Below are 17,945 nucleotides of genomic sequence, written 5' to 3' on the forward strand. Positions count from 1 at the left end.
GCTGCCGCTGCTGCTGCCGCCGCCCCCGCGCCGCCTCGCAGCGGCGCCACCCCGCGCTCTGCGCCGCGCCCCGCGGGGAAGGCAAGGCCGCCGCCGCCGCCGCCGCCGCCGCCGCCGCCTCAGGGGTGCGGGCAGCGCGGCCGCCCCGCCTATAGGGGGCGAGGTGCCGGGGCTGGGCGGGCGGCGCGTGGGGCGGCGAGGCGTCAGGCCTGCCGGCCGCCGGTACCGGCACCGGGGCAGCTGGGGCCGCACGCCACCGCTTCTGCCCCGGCCGAGCGTGCGGGAGGCGGCGGGCGAGGAAGGCCGCGTGCCCACCACCCTCGTCCCCGACGCGTTGATGAGTAACGGGGCGCCTGGCCCCTCACGGCCTCCGCAGCCCTCACCCGCGGCATCGGCTGCCGTGGTGGGGCTGGCGTGAGGCGAGCTGGATGGAGCGTTGGCTCCGTGGATGGCTTGGGCTGACCAGAGAGGATGGCCTTCGGCTGAGGCAGGGTGTCTGCTTGCCGGTTAACCGTGCCAAATTTAGGAAGAGCCTTCTGGACCGACCGGGGCCTGTCAGCTCGGGTGGTTTTGGTTCGCAAGTGCGGCCCTGCCATTGCAGATGGAGGGAGTCCTGGCACGGTGCTGCACTGCATGGCTGCAGCTTTGGAAGCGCAAGTTCTTTCCTTCCAGGGTTGCTGCTTCAGTGACAGGCAATATAGCTAAATTTATCTAAAATTATTTCCAAAATGACCAGGTGATGGTAATTTTAAAAAACTCCGCTTCATTGTTCTTGTGCCACCAGAGCTGGGATGGTGTTACCACAAGCAGCAGCATCTTTTAAGTGTTGGGTGTCACCTGGGGTTGCCAAGCTGCTGTGGGTGTGGGTCGGTGAGGGTCTGGAGGTCCCCAGGAGTAGGAAGGGAGAAGGTTGTGCCACTATAGCCAGTCCTCCTTTTAGGAATGTGGAAGAAGAGGAGGACTCGACTGGCAAGTGCAACCTTCCCATCCCCTGACCGTATTCCCTGGCTGCCCTCAGTATGGTCAGCCCAGGTCAGGATGAAAACAGAGAGACACCCCACCTCCACCCTCTGAAGCCACACGGACCCTTCCTTATCCAAACGTTTTAATGGCATTGGGGTACTCTGCTGTTGCGGAAAACTTTTTGCAAACTGAAAATAAGCTGTCACACTTAAAGGAAGTGACGCAAAAGACTTGGGGGCAAACAATTTTTCTACTGAGGCAATCACGTGACTGTGACAGTACATTTTTTGTATCAGTATCATGCAAGATTCAATGCTCATCACTGCTTTAACACCGCACTCCCCAGCTCATCTACCGGTGTCTGTATACTGTGGTTTTGCATTCACTGGAGAATCTCAGCTCCTCGTTATCTCTCGTATTTGACTATTGTTGTATGTGTACATCTACCATATAAAAATCAGCTGTGTAGCACAGTGAATCACAGAGGTGTGCAGCATCACACTGAATCATATACATTAATTGTACATCACAAAGATGTATGGTATCGAGGTGAATCATGGAAGAACGTGTTACCAATGAATCAAATAAATAAATACAATCATTTCACAAGCATCAGAGGCTTTTCCCCAACGTGTGTTGTTTTGGCACGAGGGAGGGTAAAAAACAGTTAAAAACAGTCGAGCACAAGTATACATTTCTAGGCATAAAACAAAACGTATTATTTCACTAAGCCATAATAACTAACCGGAGTGAAGTTCAGCAAGGTCTTAAGCACTCAGTGCAGGAAGTACATGAAGATGCTAAGAAAGTCAAAAAGCAGGCGCTGGTGACCCCCTTCTGCCCACCTGGCAGATTCAGCATTGCCCAGACAAGCAGTGAAGGAGGTCGGCGTGCTCTGGCTTCCCCTGGATACAGCACTTCCAGGCACTTACTGTCTGATCTGAGAGTGCTTGTGCTTTATTATGAACTGATCTGCTGGTGAGCCTGGAGAAGTCTCCAGACAAAATCAATCAAAGGTGCCACATTTTAAGAGAAAGCACAAATATCAAATGCAAATCACATGAAACTCATGCTTTGGAGGAGGAGAGGTGCCACATACTTAGCCTCTTAAATGCTGTGACTAACGTGTTTATCCTTCCTGTCTGAGGCAATTGCCAATTAGTCAAATGATTTAAAAATCTATTATTTAAATCACTCGATTCATAGGCATTTGCTTCAGAGAGCAGAACACTTGCATTCAGAAGTCTCTTGCCTAGGGTGCTTTGTCCAGGCATTTTGTCCATGGCTGTGTATCTGCAGAGCTGGGATTTATCGTGTCTGACTTTAGGCCCTGGTTGCAGAAAGAAAGAAACTATTCCAGTAGTGTATGAGAAATGAGGGGGTGGTTAATATTTCCTACTCCAAGAGTAGGAGTGCAAAGTCTGCATCGGGCACCGCGTTAACATGCCACTGTTTAAAACATGTAATTGCCCTTGCTCCATTAGAGGACAAGAGAGCGAAAGCAAAGGAGCCTGTGCGAGGACTGTCCAACCCCAGTGGTACGCTATCGTGAAGCTGGAATTATTGCAACAAGGTTTTAAGTGTGCATTTTGGGGCTTGTATTCTTTCTGCCCTCTGGCTAGTGAGTCTTTGGATCTTTTCAAGTTTTTTCCATTATCCTGAAAACTAAAAAATTAGCTAGAAAAGATCAGAAACCAGAGTAATCAGAGTTTCTTGGGTGGTCATAATACCATATAAAACAATGAGCCAACACATGGCAGTATGGTTTCCCCCCCTTTTTGAGGCAGCAAATTCAAACTGAGAAACTCTAAGTTAGCTCTAGAGAACGCAATCCTAATCTCATGCTTCTTCAATTTATATGGAACAGTCAGAAAAAGAAAATATTTAAAAGCTAGCAAAAGTTATTGTAAAGCCACAACAATTGACAAAGGATAAAGGCAGCCCTATAAACTTTTAACTCAATTTTAGAGTTGAAAGGATTCATATGAATTGTGTCTTTACATCTCATTGCCACACTGGGTGCGCAATGACGTCTCATCGCCTTTCAACATGGAAAATACAGTTTCATGCATATGTCCAGGCAGTTTAAATCATCCTGCCTGCCAAAAGCAGCAGTCACACCCCTCCCCTGCCCGGCGAGCCCCGTTCCTGCTGCGGCGCTGCCCACCTTGCCTTCTGCCAGCACGGTTTTTGCACAGCTGCTCGGTGAACTGGGCTGCAGAGGCGAAGCTGCTGCAGGGAAAAACAATCAGTTTTCACCCAGATCCGAATGCAGGTCATCAGGCAATTACACAGAGTTGTGCCAGCGCAAAGGCAGGAGAGGAGCAAGGGCTGATACGAGCAGCTGAGAGGAGAGGGAGCCTGGAAGTGCTCTTTTAGCAGTAGTGCTGGTTTATGCCAGCTTAAATCATAACGTGAAACTCTAGACACAGATAATTTGGAGGTGGACACCTGCTCCGTATTTTTCAATTCTTCTTCAAGACTGGCTCAGAGTTCAGCTCAGGCTTAGTCCTGAGGTTTCTTTGAAGCACTTCAGCTTCTCTGGCTGCTATGGCTTGCCTTCGTTTCTAGCTTAAAAAATTGGCCAGAAAACATGGTGGGGGACACGCCTGGGATATACTAGGATGGAAGGTTGTACACACATTGCCGTAGAAGATGTAGCACTAGCGTACGCTAGTGTTAATCTGGCTAGTTTGAGCAATAGTAGCAGTAACAATATGGTAGCATTAATTTTATGCCATTTGTACCATCAGGTTTGTGACCTGGAAGAGGGGCACAAGTGGCTCGCCTGAAAACCCTCTCTGCATCGTTATTTTTGCTTGTGCTGTCCAGGCTGAAATTCATGCAGGTATGTCCAGATATGCTGCAACCACACACCTCTGCTGTTACACCTCAAAACATAACTAGCAGGGTTGGTTTCATGACTAAAAGAGAACTTGCGTGGTACTGCTAGCCAAAATAAGCTGCATTTAATCTTTCTGAGAGATGGCAAGTGGAAAATCTAAGGAATTGCCTTTGGATTTGGCTCAGAGGCAATCCTGCCCTTCCTGCTGTAAATGACATGGTGAGTGTGCACCCACAAACACGGACCTGATGCTACATGCAGCCCCCATGCCTGCACAGCTGGGGCTGGGATTCCTGTTTGCTTCAGCAGCCCAGTCTTTGGTGTGCTGTGGTTAATGGCTAATTCTCGGCTTTCATGGGGAATGAAGAAAGATAGAGCCTGTACTAATCATCGTACATCTCTTAGACCCACACAACTGGTATTTTTTTCTGCTGTTTTCTTATCTGTTTTTTGTATTAGAGAGAAAAATAAGGAATTTGTGAAAGTGCCTATATTGTATATTTAACATAAAATTAGATATATATTATAAAATATGAATTAATTATAAAATTATTAAGCACAGAATTATTAAATACAGACTAGAATGATAAAATACAGGCATTTGTGTGGCAGAGAAGGCTTGTGTGCAATGGGTATATTACATGTGGATCAAATACCTGCTTTGTGCATAATGGTTTTCAGACGTGGCAGGCTACAGCTTGTGCACTATTTGTTTTTTGATCAGGCATGTGTGCAGTATAAAAGCACATATAGCTTCCACAAAAATGTCAATATAATTAACAATGAGATAGCAATGAAATGGCAAAATATTAACAAGAAATACATTTCTTGATTGTTTTACAAGAATGGTTTCCTTATCTTTTACTGGCACCACAATTTTTAGCCAATCATTATACTCAGCTGTAATCCACTCACTAGTACTCTGCTCAGTTACCATTTCATTACATACTTTTAATTATATATATATAGCTCATACTCCTTCTTATATTAAATTTTGTGGTCCAATAGACTTAATTTGTTGTTCTAATTTCGGCACATTCTTTCTCTAAAATGTAATATGGCTTAACACTGTTTTCTTTGTTTTAAAGCTGTACTGAATTTATTGTTTCTGTGCCCATTTGTGTTTTCTAATCCGCACTACTGCGAGCTCCACTGAAGCAACACTCCCTTCATTTCCCTTGTAGTTTTTTTCCAATAGGTTGCTCAGTCGTAGGGACTCTGGGGAGAGGCAGGCACAGTTCCACCTCAGAGGACCACCAAGGGAAGATGACAACACAGAACATTGAACAGCTAGTTTAAAGCATCGTATGCTATTTTCTTTATTAAAACTAATTAGTATCTAACTATTTAGTACATTTACCTTTCTTGGAAAGTAAAGGCAGCCACTGGAATTATGAAAACTTTGGCCACCATTGACAGGGAGTCAGTTTGAACTAAAAAGAAAATATTAGCTCCTCTTAATGATGTACGGTAGTATTAGTAGCTTACATTTTTTGCTACTTGTTTAATCCAGAGTACATTAATTAGAAACACATCTGTCTATTGAAGATCACATCTTTTTCTCTTTGGATTTAGAGATGAACTAAGACTAGAAAATGTCCATAATACTAGACTGCCTCAGAAAAGCCCTTATTCTAGATAAATCTGTTTAGCTATATCATCTCAGTCCCTTTGCCTGTGTTTCCAAAAAAAGGTGATCAACCCCTCCAAACACTAGCACACTATTAACAACGGCTAGTTGTGACAGGAAGGACAAAAAAATCTGTGCAAACCTCTAACTAGTTTCTGGCAACAGCGCTAACTGATCAGGAGCATCACAAAGGAGTTACATGCCAGACAACTGGAACAGGAGAAACATTAGGGCAGGAATTACAAATGGAAGGAAATGTTATATTTCAAACAGACACTAGGCAGCAACCTGCCAGTACTGCAGCCCTCAAGGGTCAGGCCTACAGAGAATGAGGACATCTAAAGAAAACCCAAGGCAACACTGGCTCTCTGTTATCTGAGAACATCCACAATGCTGCCGACGGTACTCCTGTGCAGAAATAATGTACACCTGTGAAAAACCACAAAGAGTCGGCAAATACAGCTAGCGGATTCACTTGCTGGCTCGGACAGCATCTGAAGAAAGAACTATTTAAAAACACAAGAGGTGGTGTTATAATGAGGAAACCATGGAGAGCAGAAAGCTTATGATTATTGACAGAAGTTGATTAAGAAATGGATTATTGTCTGTTAGGATGTTGGAGTATCTACTGTCACCTCTATCCTACATATCTTTATGTAAATTTCCTTTAATTGAGGTATTCATTTACAATCATTATTTTCATTGGTAATGTGCTTTATTTGCATTTGAAAGCAAAAAGAGGAAAAAAATTAAACACGACTGGCTGACCCCTGCCATGTGACAAAGGCTTTGCTTTTTGTCACTCTGACCCAAATGGATTAGGGCCAGGAAATAAAGGTCAGTCTCTTACCAGTACCCCTGTGTGTCACATTTTTATTACATGGAGTTTCCAAGAAAAATATTCCAATTTGCGTCAGTAATTATGCATTCTTTATGCATTTTCGTGTAGTTTTCTGAGTTTATTTTGAATTCAGAAATTACCTTTGAGTGCCAAACCTATTAAAAATGAACCCTTAGTGAAATATCCTTCAGCAGTTAAATGTAAATGGTAGATTTTGTAGCTGTACGTGCTCTTTTTTGTCCTTTTCATTATAAGAATCTTCCTTTTTACAATAGTCCCCCCATCACTTGAGTCATAAACCACCAAGATCATGGTTGGATTACTTTCCTTTGTGAATTTACAAGTTATTTCCTTAGTCAGGTGCTGTATGAGAGCTATATTTTATTGCTAAAGCAGTGCACGGGGCAGATGAACGAAACGTGTTATTGGATGCTGTGCAGGTAAGCGCATGGAGGACGTACCCCGAGTGCTCCTACGGCACACTGACCACGGGCTTTCACCACGGTGAGAAGCTGGAGATCAGGTTTTAGCCATCAGCCGTGTCGGGGAGCTCCCTGTCCTGTGAGAGCTGGTTTGAGGCAGCAGTGCCTGTTCCCAAGAGAGGCGGAGGGGTGAGGGTCCCCTCCAGCCGCTGAGGCCGGCCATGCCATCGCCCTGGCCCTGTGCTGGCCAGCCCCACGGCACTGCCGCGGGGAGACGTCTGAGAGTGGCGGGGGTTCCCTGGGCACAGCTATGGCCCTGGAGGCAGGGCTCCGCTGGCTGTTTGTGCTGAAGGTGAAGATAAGCTGCTGTAAAAGTTTCTGGTTTAGTAATTTTAATGATAACTTTTTAATCTGGTCATTATTTTCTTTGATTGCTAATACCTTGACCTCTGGTGACAGCTGCTGCTTGTGCCTGCTAAACTTTAATGCAGGCTACAGTAAAGAACATTATGATTATTTGAAAAGGCAGGGTGTAATGCATTTCAGATTAACAGTGAAAGAAAAGCTATTCAAGTTAGAGGTTCACTTTGCCATATCACTCTCTATGCTGCTTTCCTTATTATCAGTACAAAAAATGAAATGAGAATAGCACATCTTTTAATTTTCTTCCACTATTACCTCTTGATTTGCATTCAGAGCTCCCAGAAGAAATACCACTGAATTCAGAAGTAGTCTATTTAAGCTGCGTGGTGTTTAAAAATTGCTGGAAGAGGTTAAGGTACTGTATATTATGCAGTTGACCTTACTAAGAAGCTATGTTAACAATTTAGACTTATAATTTTCTGCCATTACATTTTGTTAAAATTTCTTTTTTTTTTAAGCAAAATTCATTATCTCTTTTGGTACCCCTGCAGGTTAAACCCTTTGATTTCTCTCTAACTTGTTTTGTAAGATTTCTAAATCGTATTTAAACTTCTTGTACTTAAAAGGTTGTTTTGCCAGTGTCTCTTTGAAAAGAGGGATTTTTTGGTCTCTCTCTCTCTTTGTACCTGGTCTGCAGAGGCTGTGCGCCTTCACAGCATTTTCCTTAGGAGGAAAAACCCCAAACCCTCCTTCTGCAGAGTCCTGCAAATACATTTCAACTCTTTTATCTGGCACTATCATGTCTTTGTGGCTGATCAGGTTTGAACAAGATGTCTGGGGAAAATGTTTTGGATCCTGCCTTTACCAAACAGTAGTAGCCTCCTGGTATGTTGGATTCAGCCTCGGCCTCACAGGATTTAACCTTTGTTCCCTGGCTCTGTCTAGCGATGGCCAGCACCGGGCCTGGTCACTGAGACAAACAGCAAATCCTAACAAAGCAACAATAGCAAAATGTGCAAGGGGAGGGGGGAGCTGTACCCTGTGACTCTTCAGGCTCTGTAGCCCTAAATAGAGGTGTTTGTGCTCTGTACTGCTGCTTTAGCAAAAATCCGTGTCCATAGTGGAACCCTGAAATGCAGAACTTTTTCCAAAATGCCCAAGGTGTCACCGTCCTGGCTCCATGGGGTCTGCAGCCTCCCTGGTGCCCGGCAGCAGATGTTTGTCATGGACACTGCCTCCCGGTCACCTCGCATCTAAAAACTCTGCCAGTAAGTAAAACAGGGTCAGGGGCTCTGGGGCCTGAGGCCAAGTAGCATGGACCAGCCATATCGGCATTGTACGACCTGTGACCCTCAGGCATAATCATTATTTTGAACCAGTTTATATTTTTTCAGTCTGAAGTGTTGAAATAAGGAGGGGGCTGTGCTGCAGCGTTTATGCTGTTCCTGCAAGCGGGTGTGATGGAGGTGCGAAGCCTCCTGGGACCCGCTGGAGGACTGCAGGGAGGGGACAGAGACAGGCCAGACAGCCTTGTCCGTATTTCCCACTGGCAATGGTCCCTGGTGCATGCTCCCCCACAAATAATGGCTGGGCCATCTCATGCGGTGCTAGTTGGCACGGGCCAAAATCAGGCCAAGCAGCGTGCTACAACTGAAGCAGTACGGACCATCAGCGGTGCAGGTCTGGGGATCGCCTGACCCTCTTTTGCTTGGCTGCGTTGGCACAGCATCTGAGCCCCGGCTTACAGACCGGCCCCGAGAAGTCAGCAGGTAAGGGGTGTCTCTCCATTCAAGCAGGATCAAGTTGTGACTCGCAGCTGCAAGCACAGAGTGAAGACAGCATGGGCGTTTTGACATGTCAGTGTTTCCTGAGTTCCTACTCATTCTTCACACTATTGCAACAGTTGCTTAGACTTCATACAGCAAGAACAATATATCGACAGCTGCCTTCCTGTTGTAAAGTCAACACAGGGAGCGAGAGAAGCCCAGTATGGATCCCAGAGCCAGAAGGTAGTTTTATTCATTTAATCTCTAGGTATGTCGACTGTGATCAGCACCATAGCAACTATCTGAGCCACCTGAATGAGTTAGATACAGAGATAGCAACACTTGTTATTTATACAGCACCCTTTATTGGAAAATTAAAAAATGCCAGATACTAATTTCATTGAGTAGGTAAACTGCATTCATTTGTTGATATGGAGGTGCCATAAAACCTCTCTGTGTATCACTGGGATATATCTACACGATAGAGACTGTTTGGCAACAAATAAGTAAAACAGTTAGAGGTTCTAAGGAATAAAAGAATAAACCAAGGGGATAAAAACATACTAAACGGATGAAGAATCGGTCTATGTGCAGAGCCAAGCTGAAACTTGGCAGCTTTATAAACCAGTTAACACAGAAATAAATGAAAGTCCAAACAATAGGAACAAATCTGGAACAAATAAAATCATGAACTCACAAATGTTATAAATTGATTGTAAAGATAAAAACGTCTTTTGAATTAATTGTGTCCCTGTAGTTTATTCTACTGCATGCTTTGCTTCTGGGAAGATTCTGTATCTGAAAAAGCCATATGAAGTATATTCATAGAGCGTACAAATGGAAATAAATAATTTCTCACTTGAAATAGTGAGACACAAATTTGTCTCTATGTTATTAGCTGATTTTCCTCTGAATCATCTTGAACTTCTAGTCAGACAGCAAAGTTAAAATAAATTATTTCATCATGCTGCAGAATATTTCTTAACTGTGTCATTCTTTTCAGAATGCAGGTACTGAGCAGATAGTGGTTCTATGTGTCAGCATTTCCCTGGTGACTCTCAGCTTTTGCAGAATTTATATTTTGACTCAAAGGATGTAATTATTGTTATAGATTAAAAAAATAAAATCTTTAAGTGTATATTGACTCCACATAGTCCTGGTCAACGCCAAGAAAAGTATACTCTATGTCTGAGGCAAAACGTAGACTATATCAGTGAGGTCGTCTCTGAAGCTTAATTATGAGACAATAGTTGCAACTTCTAAGTTCAGGCTTAATCAGTTTTATGACATCCAGCTTCGCAGAGCAGAGCCGGTGTGAATGCAATAGGAAAGACACTTGCCATGTGAACATCGTCATTCCCTTGGCACACACTTGGCCACCATCAGTGCTTGCCCCACAGTAGTACAGCCATCCCGTGGAGTAGTCAGGCTAGCACAAATGATCTTGGAGGGGAAAGGGCACGTGCCAGATCACCTCTTCCCTCCTGGCTGCAGGACCTGATAGACCCCTCTGAGGTGACCAAAGCCAGAGGCCTCTCAAGTGCCACATTAGCCAAGGTCTCAACTTGAGCTAGCCAACCTGAGGTAAAATCCTGTCCAAGATAAGGTAACTTGTAGTGCTCACATTAGTGACCGAGCAGGACGAATTAGTCAGATGACAGCTAAAATTAAGAATACATCCCTTCTTCATTTAAACCTTTCCAATTTAAATGTTTTCTGTCTTTACATGGGAGGGTAGGGAGCCTCCTTAGAAACTCTAAACAAACCAGCTAATAAAACCATAGTGTTACATCACTGCAAGACTGTCATCCCCTGTGGCAGGGAAGGATCTGACTGGCTTTAAATTGGTCATCCATATCATAATGGAGGTAGGCTAACTGCGGTTTCGAGGCCCAGCAACTGACAAGCGAAGTGTGCTATATCAGCCAATTAATAGCATCAGTATTTATGCAGGAATGAAGCTGAAAGTGCAAATAAGGCCAGCGACTAAACCTTTCCGGCAATTACATTTAATAAGGTACTGCGTGTTATTTACAGAAAACGTACATCACACAATTCCTACACATAAAATGCACACAAAGTATAAGGACAAAAGCTGCACTCCCATAACATGCTAAACAAAATAAATAAAACTGAATTATTTTAGCATAATAGCTATTACATAAATAAATATTCTAGAACATAATGAATTAACATTTATTTACAGTCTATTGAAAGTGCAAAACAATTGGCTGAAAATTAAGATATTTGTAAATGCTTAAGACCAGAAAATATGTGTTAACCAGCCACAATTAATTATAGCTGAAGTTTAAGGTTTTAATGTCCAGGAAATTATTCTCTTGAAATCCGTTTGTGCATATTGTGCTCTTTTTGAACCAGTCCTTTGCTACCTTTATGCTATTGATTTCGACAACCTTACTATTGTAATGGAATTTTGTAAAAACCTGATCGGTAGTTTAAAAAAAGAAGTAAAATGTAAACACAGATTAATCTATCATTCAAAATATTTTCAGTCCTGCCAGTTTTCTGAAATGGCCACACCGCTTGCAGTAGTAAGCAATACAATTAAGATTAGAAATCTTTGTTAGTATCTGTTGTATTTCAAATGGAAATATTTGTAAGTCTTCTCTGAATAGAACTATACCTTGGACCTCTCTTGAACCTACATTCTTTCATCAGATGCTTACATACATCTTCTACTGAGGTCAACAGTAGCTGGGCAGGCTAAAGTGATGATCAGTTTTGGTCCTGATCTGGAGAATAAATCATAAAATACATATTTTTAATTAGGGAGAAAAACACTGCCTCCCTTAGAATTGTTAGAAGCATTTTTCACTAACTATTCTATTTTATCTTTTGCCTTTTTTAATCCATATGAGAAATCATTTACTACACTTCAAGGTGAATTAACAGTTCACAACGTGGCCACCCGTACAGTTACAGTGCATAAATTCTTCCTCAGCCAAAGTTCTCTGACAGGCTGGTACATTGTGCGTTGCCTAAGACCTTAGAATATGTTTTTGCTTATTGTTGTAGTGGCAGTGCGGTAGCAGAGAAAGTGAAGTTCTTAACAAGTGACCTTGACAGGATAAAAGATCATTTCTCATCATTGCTTCACATGTTTATGCTCGACGTGGTTCTAGTCGGTGAGACATCTGTGATAAAGTTCTCTGGTTGTCAATCACATTTAATTGCCGCACATAGCTCCGAACATCCTGATGGTTCTTATTAGTTAGGGCTGCGTCAGGATCTGGTGAAAGACAAATGATGTAGGATTGATACACTTAAACGAACAAATGCCTGAACAGAATGCATAACTCTCTACAAGCTGTCACAGGAAACATCAGATCCTGGTGAGTTAAAAAGAAAATATTTAGAAACCGCTCTCTTTGAAACCTTTCCTCCATAACTGATAGTCTTTCTGGTTACTACCCTCACAAATTAACTTCTTCTCTCAGATATCCTTGGCTACATTTGCTCAAATTGATGGCCCTTCGTTACAGTTTTATATATCACCTTACCAGTCAATAGCTATAAATTATATAGCTAACTAGTATGATTTAAATCTGCCCATCTGCTTTTGAACCAGCAGCTTTCACACAGATTCAAAACTATATAATTGATTTAAGCCTCCTTTCATGAAATATTCCCATTTCTAGCTCAGTATTAAATATTTGTAACACTGTAGTGCTTAGTGGCTGCCCCATTCAAGCCTCAAAATTTACTACCTGTTTACATTACTTAACGTAACTGCATTATACCTACTCCAACAACAATTATGAAATACCACTGAGTTAAAACCTGAGTATCTTCGGCCTCACAGTGAACAGCTTACATATTAGTGAAATATGTGTTAGGTAACTTAAACTTCTCTAAAAAAAGGTACTGAAGCATCTACTATATATAAATACACATACACACAAAAAGCATGGGACTTAGATATGGTACATCTATATACTGACATTTTGTTATATCATCTATAGTGAAAATCCACTTCCATTTCTAAATACGTGGAGGTCTCACTAGTGCTTAATACATTAAAATTAAAAGATACATATCCAGAAAAACCTTGATGGTGGGAGGAAAAAAAAAAGCTCCCTCAACTTGATATTCTAGAGTTAAGCTTTGACCCAGATGGAAAGAAACTATTTTTATAAAAATACATTGTTTTATATTATTTATTCTGTTCTTTGAGAAAGAGGAAGGCTGCTGTGAGGCAACATGAATGCAGCGCTGAGGAAATGCCAGTGTGACTAGGACTGACAGCACACCTAGATGGGATAAGACCCACAGAGCAAGCCTGTTTGATCATACAGCTCTGTCATCTTACATGGCCTCAAGTAAGTTCCGGTAATTATATTGACAAACAGGTCTTAAGTTCATCACCTTATGCAGTTATGTCATTTATAAACGTCATGTTTCCGGCCTGGTTTCCTATAAAAACAGGGTTTATCCAAGCAGGTATCTTGCATGTATCTGTGTGTTGCTGCCTGCTAGCCTTATTTCAACCACTTCTGAACCCAGCGGCTAATTTCAACCAATTCTAATTTGACAGATGTGTAGAGACCTCACAGATATTCAGCTCCTTCACATGCTTGGAAAGAGATGGAGGAGAAGGGGCTTATTAGAGCTTCCTGAAGGATATTTCACCCTGTGAAACACTGGAGGATCCAAATATGGAAGAATCACTGGAAACCAGGCTTTTGAATTGTGGTACACACAGAATTAGTTGTAATTACTGTAGCTACTGATGATAATGCTGACTGTGCAGATGTTGTAATACACTTACTGAAAGATTGGCTTCGGCAGAATTTCACTGTCCTGACAGTGTTGGCAATCATGCGCTGGAAAGAAAAGATGGGATGCAATCAGAGAACAAGCACTGTATTTCATCATCATTTAAACGAAGCACCTAACTGTGCCTGAGTGTGAAGACATATGCCAATAAAAGCAGTCATATGAATGAAAATATAATTTTAATGCCGATACCCTCGTACGTAGGGTGTGATTTGCATTTACACAGGCTTTAAATGAGCATGAGTGTAATTTACATGCGCTCAGAGAACCCTTTCCCTTGCTTGGATGCTGTAAAAGGCCTTAACTAAGAATGAAAATCAGCCCCTTTAATGTGCATTTCTTTGATACCATCTTCCCACATTAAAAAGTAAAAGGAATATCATGGAGAACACCTTGGAGTACATACACATTAATTTTAAGACCAACAATTCCTAACAGCAAGGCCATTTCTAGAACATACTCAGCAATTAAAGAGCTTTCACCTTTCGTATGAGTTTGAGTTTAAAATGCAGCCCTCCTGGAAAATGACAGTGTAAAATCAGCATGTGAGGGTGTATGTTCACTGATCCCCTCTGGAAGTATGCTCGATTCGCAGGTGAGAAGGCCACCGTTAGAACTGTGGCCCTGTAGGCAAGTTTCATCAAACAGACCTGTTAGACAGTGTTAGCTTGCACAAGTGTATCTAACCCAACCTGAAAAGTGGATTCACTTTTGGTGGACACTTCTACTGGCAATTCACAAAACCAGCAGAAGTCACTTCAGTCCTTCTTAGCTGTGCTTGCTCTTCAGTAAATAAGCCATCATTTCACTCAGGTAAGAAAATATTAATCAATACATTTTTCTCTGATAAATCAGATGCTATCTTACAATAGTTTTTAAGAACAGAAATGAAGGTAAAATAAAGCAAAACATATCAGATTTAGTTCTGGACTGCAAAATTTTAACTGGCTTGTGTGATTAGCACCACACAGGTAATACACTCACCAGTGCGGGGGCAAAATTAGTTGTTCTGCATAATATCAAATAAAATGAAACTTCAGCAATAAAACTGAATTCCATACGTAGATAGTTTGATTCAATCACTGTTATAAGGACAATATTTTTTTCAGTTTCTTTTGCTTAGATTAAGAAAAAGCAGAGGAGGGAAATGCTATTCCTAATCAGAGTCTAACATTTGTTCCAGCACTTTAACATGGTCCAACAATTACAACACAGCTACCTGTTTTAACACAGCACACTCCTACCAGGCTGCTTCATACCTTCTTGAAATTTTGTATGAGATTAACAAGCTAGTCATAAGCCCTCACACAATGGAATGATATATTTCTTACTAGTAAACAGTAAAACTTAGGGCATATGCTCCTCAAAATTAATACACAATTATAATCTTACATGAAAATGATGTTATAAAATACCTTTTATAAAGGTAATAAAATACCTTTGTGAAATCTATCATTCCAGAAGTGGGAAGCACCAATGTAAAACATTCCTTACACACATACTGAATAATCTTAGACATTTTAATGCACTGTCAAGCATACAAAAATGGGTATGGCTGGTGGACAGCATTAGAAACACTATTGATATATCATGTACTACATTTTTGTGGATTACACATTGTATAATCAAATGAAATGTAGCTATTCTGAAACTGATCTAAAATATTTTAATTCTAAAACACAAGTTCCCAAAAGATGTAGGGAATTTGGATATGGGTCTGCTTATATTGTTCCTAAAGTCATATGTATTTACATGTGGAAAATAAGTAGATTTCAAGTAAGAATCACTTTTATCCTATGTTGATTTTCATACCTCTTCAAGCCATTACTACTAGGCAGATTTTCTAAGGCACTTACCTTGCAAACATTCTCATATGTGCTTAGCATTAAGCATGTGAATAAGACCCATTGACTTCAATGGAACCTCTTTAAATACTCGAAGATAAGCACCCATTATAATACTGGATTGAGACAGAACGCGCTGCATATTACAGTGTTGGTTCTTCAAGTCTACCCCAATCAAATGAAAATCAAACCAACATGAACATGTAAACATGAATGTTTCATAACTCTGTGGATTCATATTTGGCTCTGTTATGTGATGCTGCTATTTTCATTTATACCATTTCAAAAAGTACTCCCCTAAAATAACTATTTCAAGGAGAGACCATAAAGTTGAACTGGACCAGCTAACCCGATGAAGTTTTAAGAGCATCTAACTTCAAGGGAAGCTTTGCTAAGGATACTTCATTTTTATGAAGATAGCTAGTGTTACTTGATGTGCTTTCTAGATGGATTGTTAATATCCACCCTAATTTCTCATACCTGTAAATGTTTAGATTTTGAAGCCTCATTTCATAATGATCTTTGGAGCTAGACTGTAGGCTCAGTGTTTGATTAGTTTAGTATTAAGCTTCTTAGGGGAAAACTTAGATTTATCAAAAAAAGTGTGTTCTGTGGAATCATTTTACTCTTTTTTTTCTTTATGTGGGGAATTTGTTCTGAAAAAAAGCATAGCATTCAAAATAAGTACTATAATGCTGTATTGTACTGAAAGACAAATTATGTATGTAGTGAAAGTTTTTAAAAATTTTTCACAATTTCCAAATTTCTCATTATATGGGCTATTCCAGGCAAGGAAAACCAAAGTGGCAATGAACTTGTCTGACTTCCAGTTAAAGGCTGAACTGCCTGGCTTCTTCAGTTGGCTGAAAGGCTTCATTTTAAGGAGTTACTTTGCCTGTTCCTGAGGATAATCTCATTCAAGGTGTGCATTCAGAAGTATCCTGGCAATGATGAAACACAAAGGAATGAGGAAGTGGGTGTTAAGGCAGAATAAATGGAGAAACTGTGGCCAGAAGACAGCATCGCAACCCAATGGGGAGATTCTGGAGCACTGTATATCCTTGAAGAGCTCCTGTGTAATATAAACTCAAAAGAGCTCCTCTTTGGAAGGTGCAAATTGAACAGAAAAACAGCATATGAAGCAAAAGTGAATTTCTCTTCCTGAATCTTGTAGATAAGTTGGATTGTCTTCTTTCGATTCAAGAAAACTAGAAACATGTACAGAGAAAATGTTCATATGGAAGTTTAATTGCCAGCTCCTTACAATTTTTCTTCAAATAGAGGATTACCTCTACTTAATGCCTGCAAAAATTAACCTCTGTTCACTCACTGTGCTAAGGAAGACCATTATCGAAAAGCCATACAAACGTAAATTTGGATCTTTCTGAAATAGAACCAACTGCATAATATAACAAGCAACTGCTACTACCAGCATGCTATATATACACAACAATACCCTTTCAAGTTTTACGCAGTCTGGAATAGTGGCAGCAGGCCAGCACATTATCTTCTAATCCATTCCAAACCCAGGTTTCTAAATGTTATAAATATTCATATATGCCATAGAAAACTACTAAGGGCTTTAGTCACACACTTTTTGCATAATCTTTACGTTCCAAAAATGAAAGAATGTTTGCCCTTTTTTTGCATAAGGATCAGAGTGTGAATTCCCTTTTGTTCATCTCCACAAAATCCGAAAACCAATATGCGCAGATTCTCTAATCCTCATTTCACACCTGAAGGGTGAAGAGGCTTGACAAAAAGAAGCATCAGTGGCCAGCATCATGGCACTGTCTTGTGCTGCTATGGCAGGTCAGCACTTCCAGAGCTCTCTCTCGTGACTTCTGCTCCCTCTACAGGTGCCACTTCTGAGACATGCTGGGTAGTGCGACATGGAGATAGTGCCATGGAAAGTGATCTTTGTTCAGGCTGTCTGATGATTTGAGAAATGGCACTGACAAAGTTCCCAAATAATTGCATCTTCCCTCTCTCTATGAATACAAAATTCTGTACTGGCAGTCAGAGTGCAGGATTATGCAGCTGAGGTTTGAAAAAAGCACAAATCAGAAAGTGGTCAAGAGTATGAAATATTGCCTGTCCTTAAGGAGAGTCATGCTCAGTACTTTCCTTACTTTCCTCTCTCTTCTTTCCCTGGCAAGACATAATTCTAAGAAAGTGCTTTTAAATTTTTTCTAAATATATAGCTATAAAAGCAGTGTCACTTGAATGTTATATATTGCCATGTACTGCGCTGCAGGTTGTAGGTTGTCCTGTATCTGCTAAATTATACAGAGGTTATAGGAACTAATACTACTGACAGCTTTGGGGGCTCTCCTTCAACTGAAAAGAGGGTCATTAATGGACCTAAAAGACAAAGTGTATGCTAGATCACAAACTAATTGTGTCTGCTGTCTACTGCTGTCTTCAGTTTTTACATAGATTGGTCTTCTAAAGCAACACTTACAACTAGCATC

The 17,945-nt window shown here is 41.3% G+C and overlaps 1 protein-coding gene across 4 annotated transcripts in view; it reads right to left on the bottom strand.

Moving 5' to 3' along the window:
• Positions 1–11,694: 11,694 nt before the first annotated feature.
• RAPGEF4 (Rap guanine nucleotide exchange factor 4) overlaps positions 11,695–17,945 on the bottom strand; it is a 159,767-nt gene continuing 153,516 nt past the window's right edge. For all 4 annotated transcript variants that reach the window (XM_050899624.1, XM_050899623.1, XM_050899622.1 and 1 more), the window contains 2 exons: positions 13,620–13,674; positions 11,695–12,080 (listed from right to left, as the gene is read on the bottom strand). In XM_050899624.1, the coding sequence (XP_050755581.1) occupies positions 11,953–12,080; positions 13,620–13,674 (183 nt within the window). In that variant the 3' untranslated portion in view covers positions 11,695–11,952. The remainder of the gene's footprint in view (positions 12,081–13,619; positions 13,675–17,945) is intronic.

Source organism: Gymnogyps californianus, chromosome 7, assembly GCF_018139145.2.
Source record: "Gymnogyps californianus isolate 813 chromosome 7, ASM1813914v2, whole genome shotgun sequence".
In the NCBI taxonomy this organism is placed as follows: domain Eukaryota; kingdom Metazoa; phylum Chordata; class Aves; order Accipitriformes; family Cathartidae; genus Gymnogyps; species Gymnogyps californianus.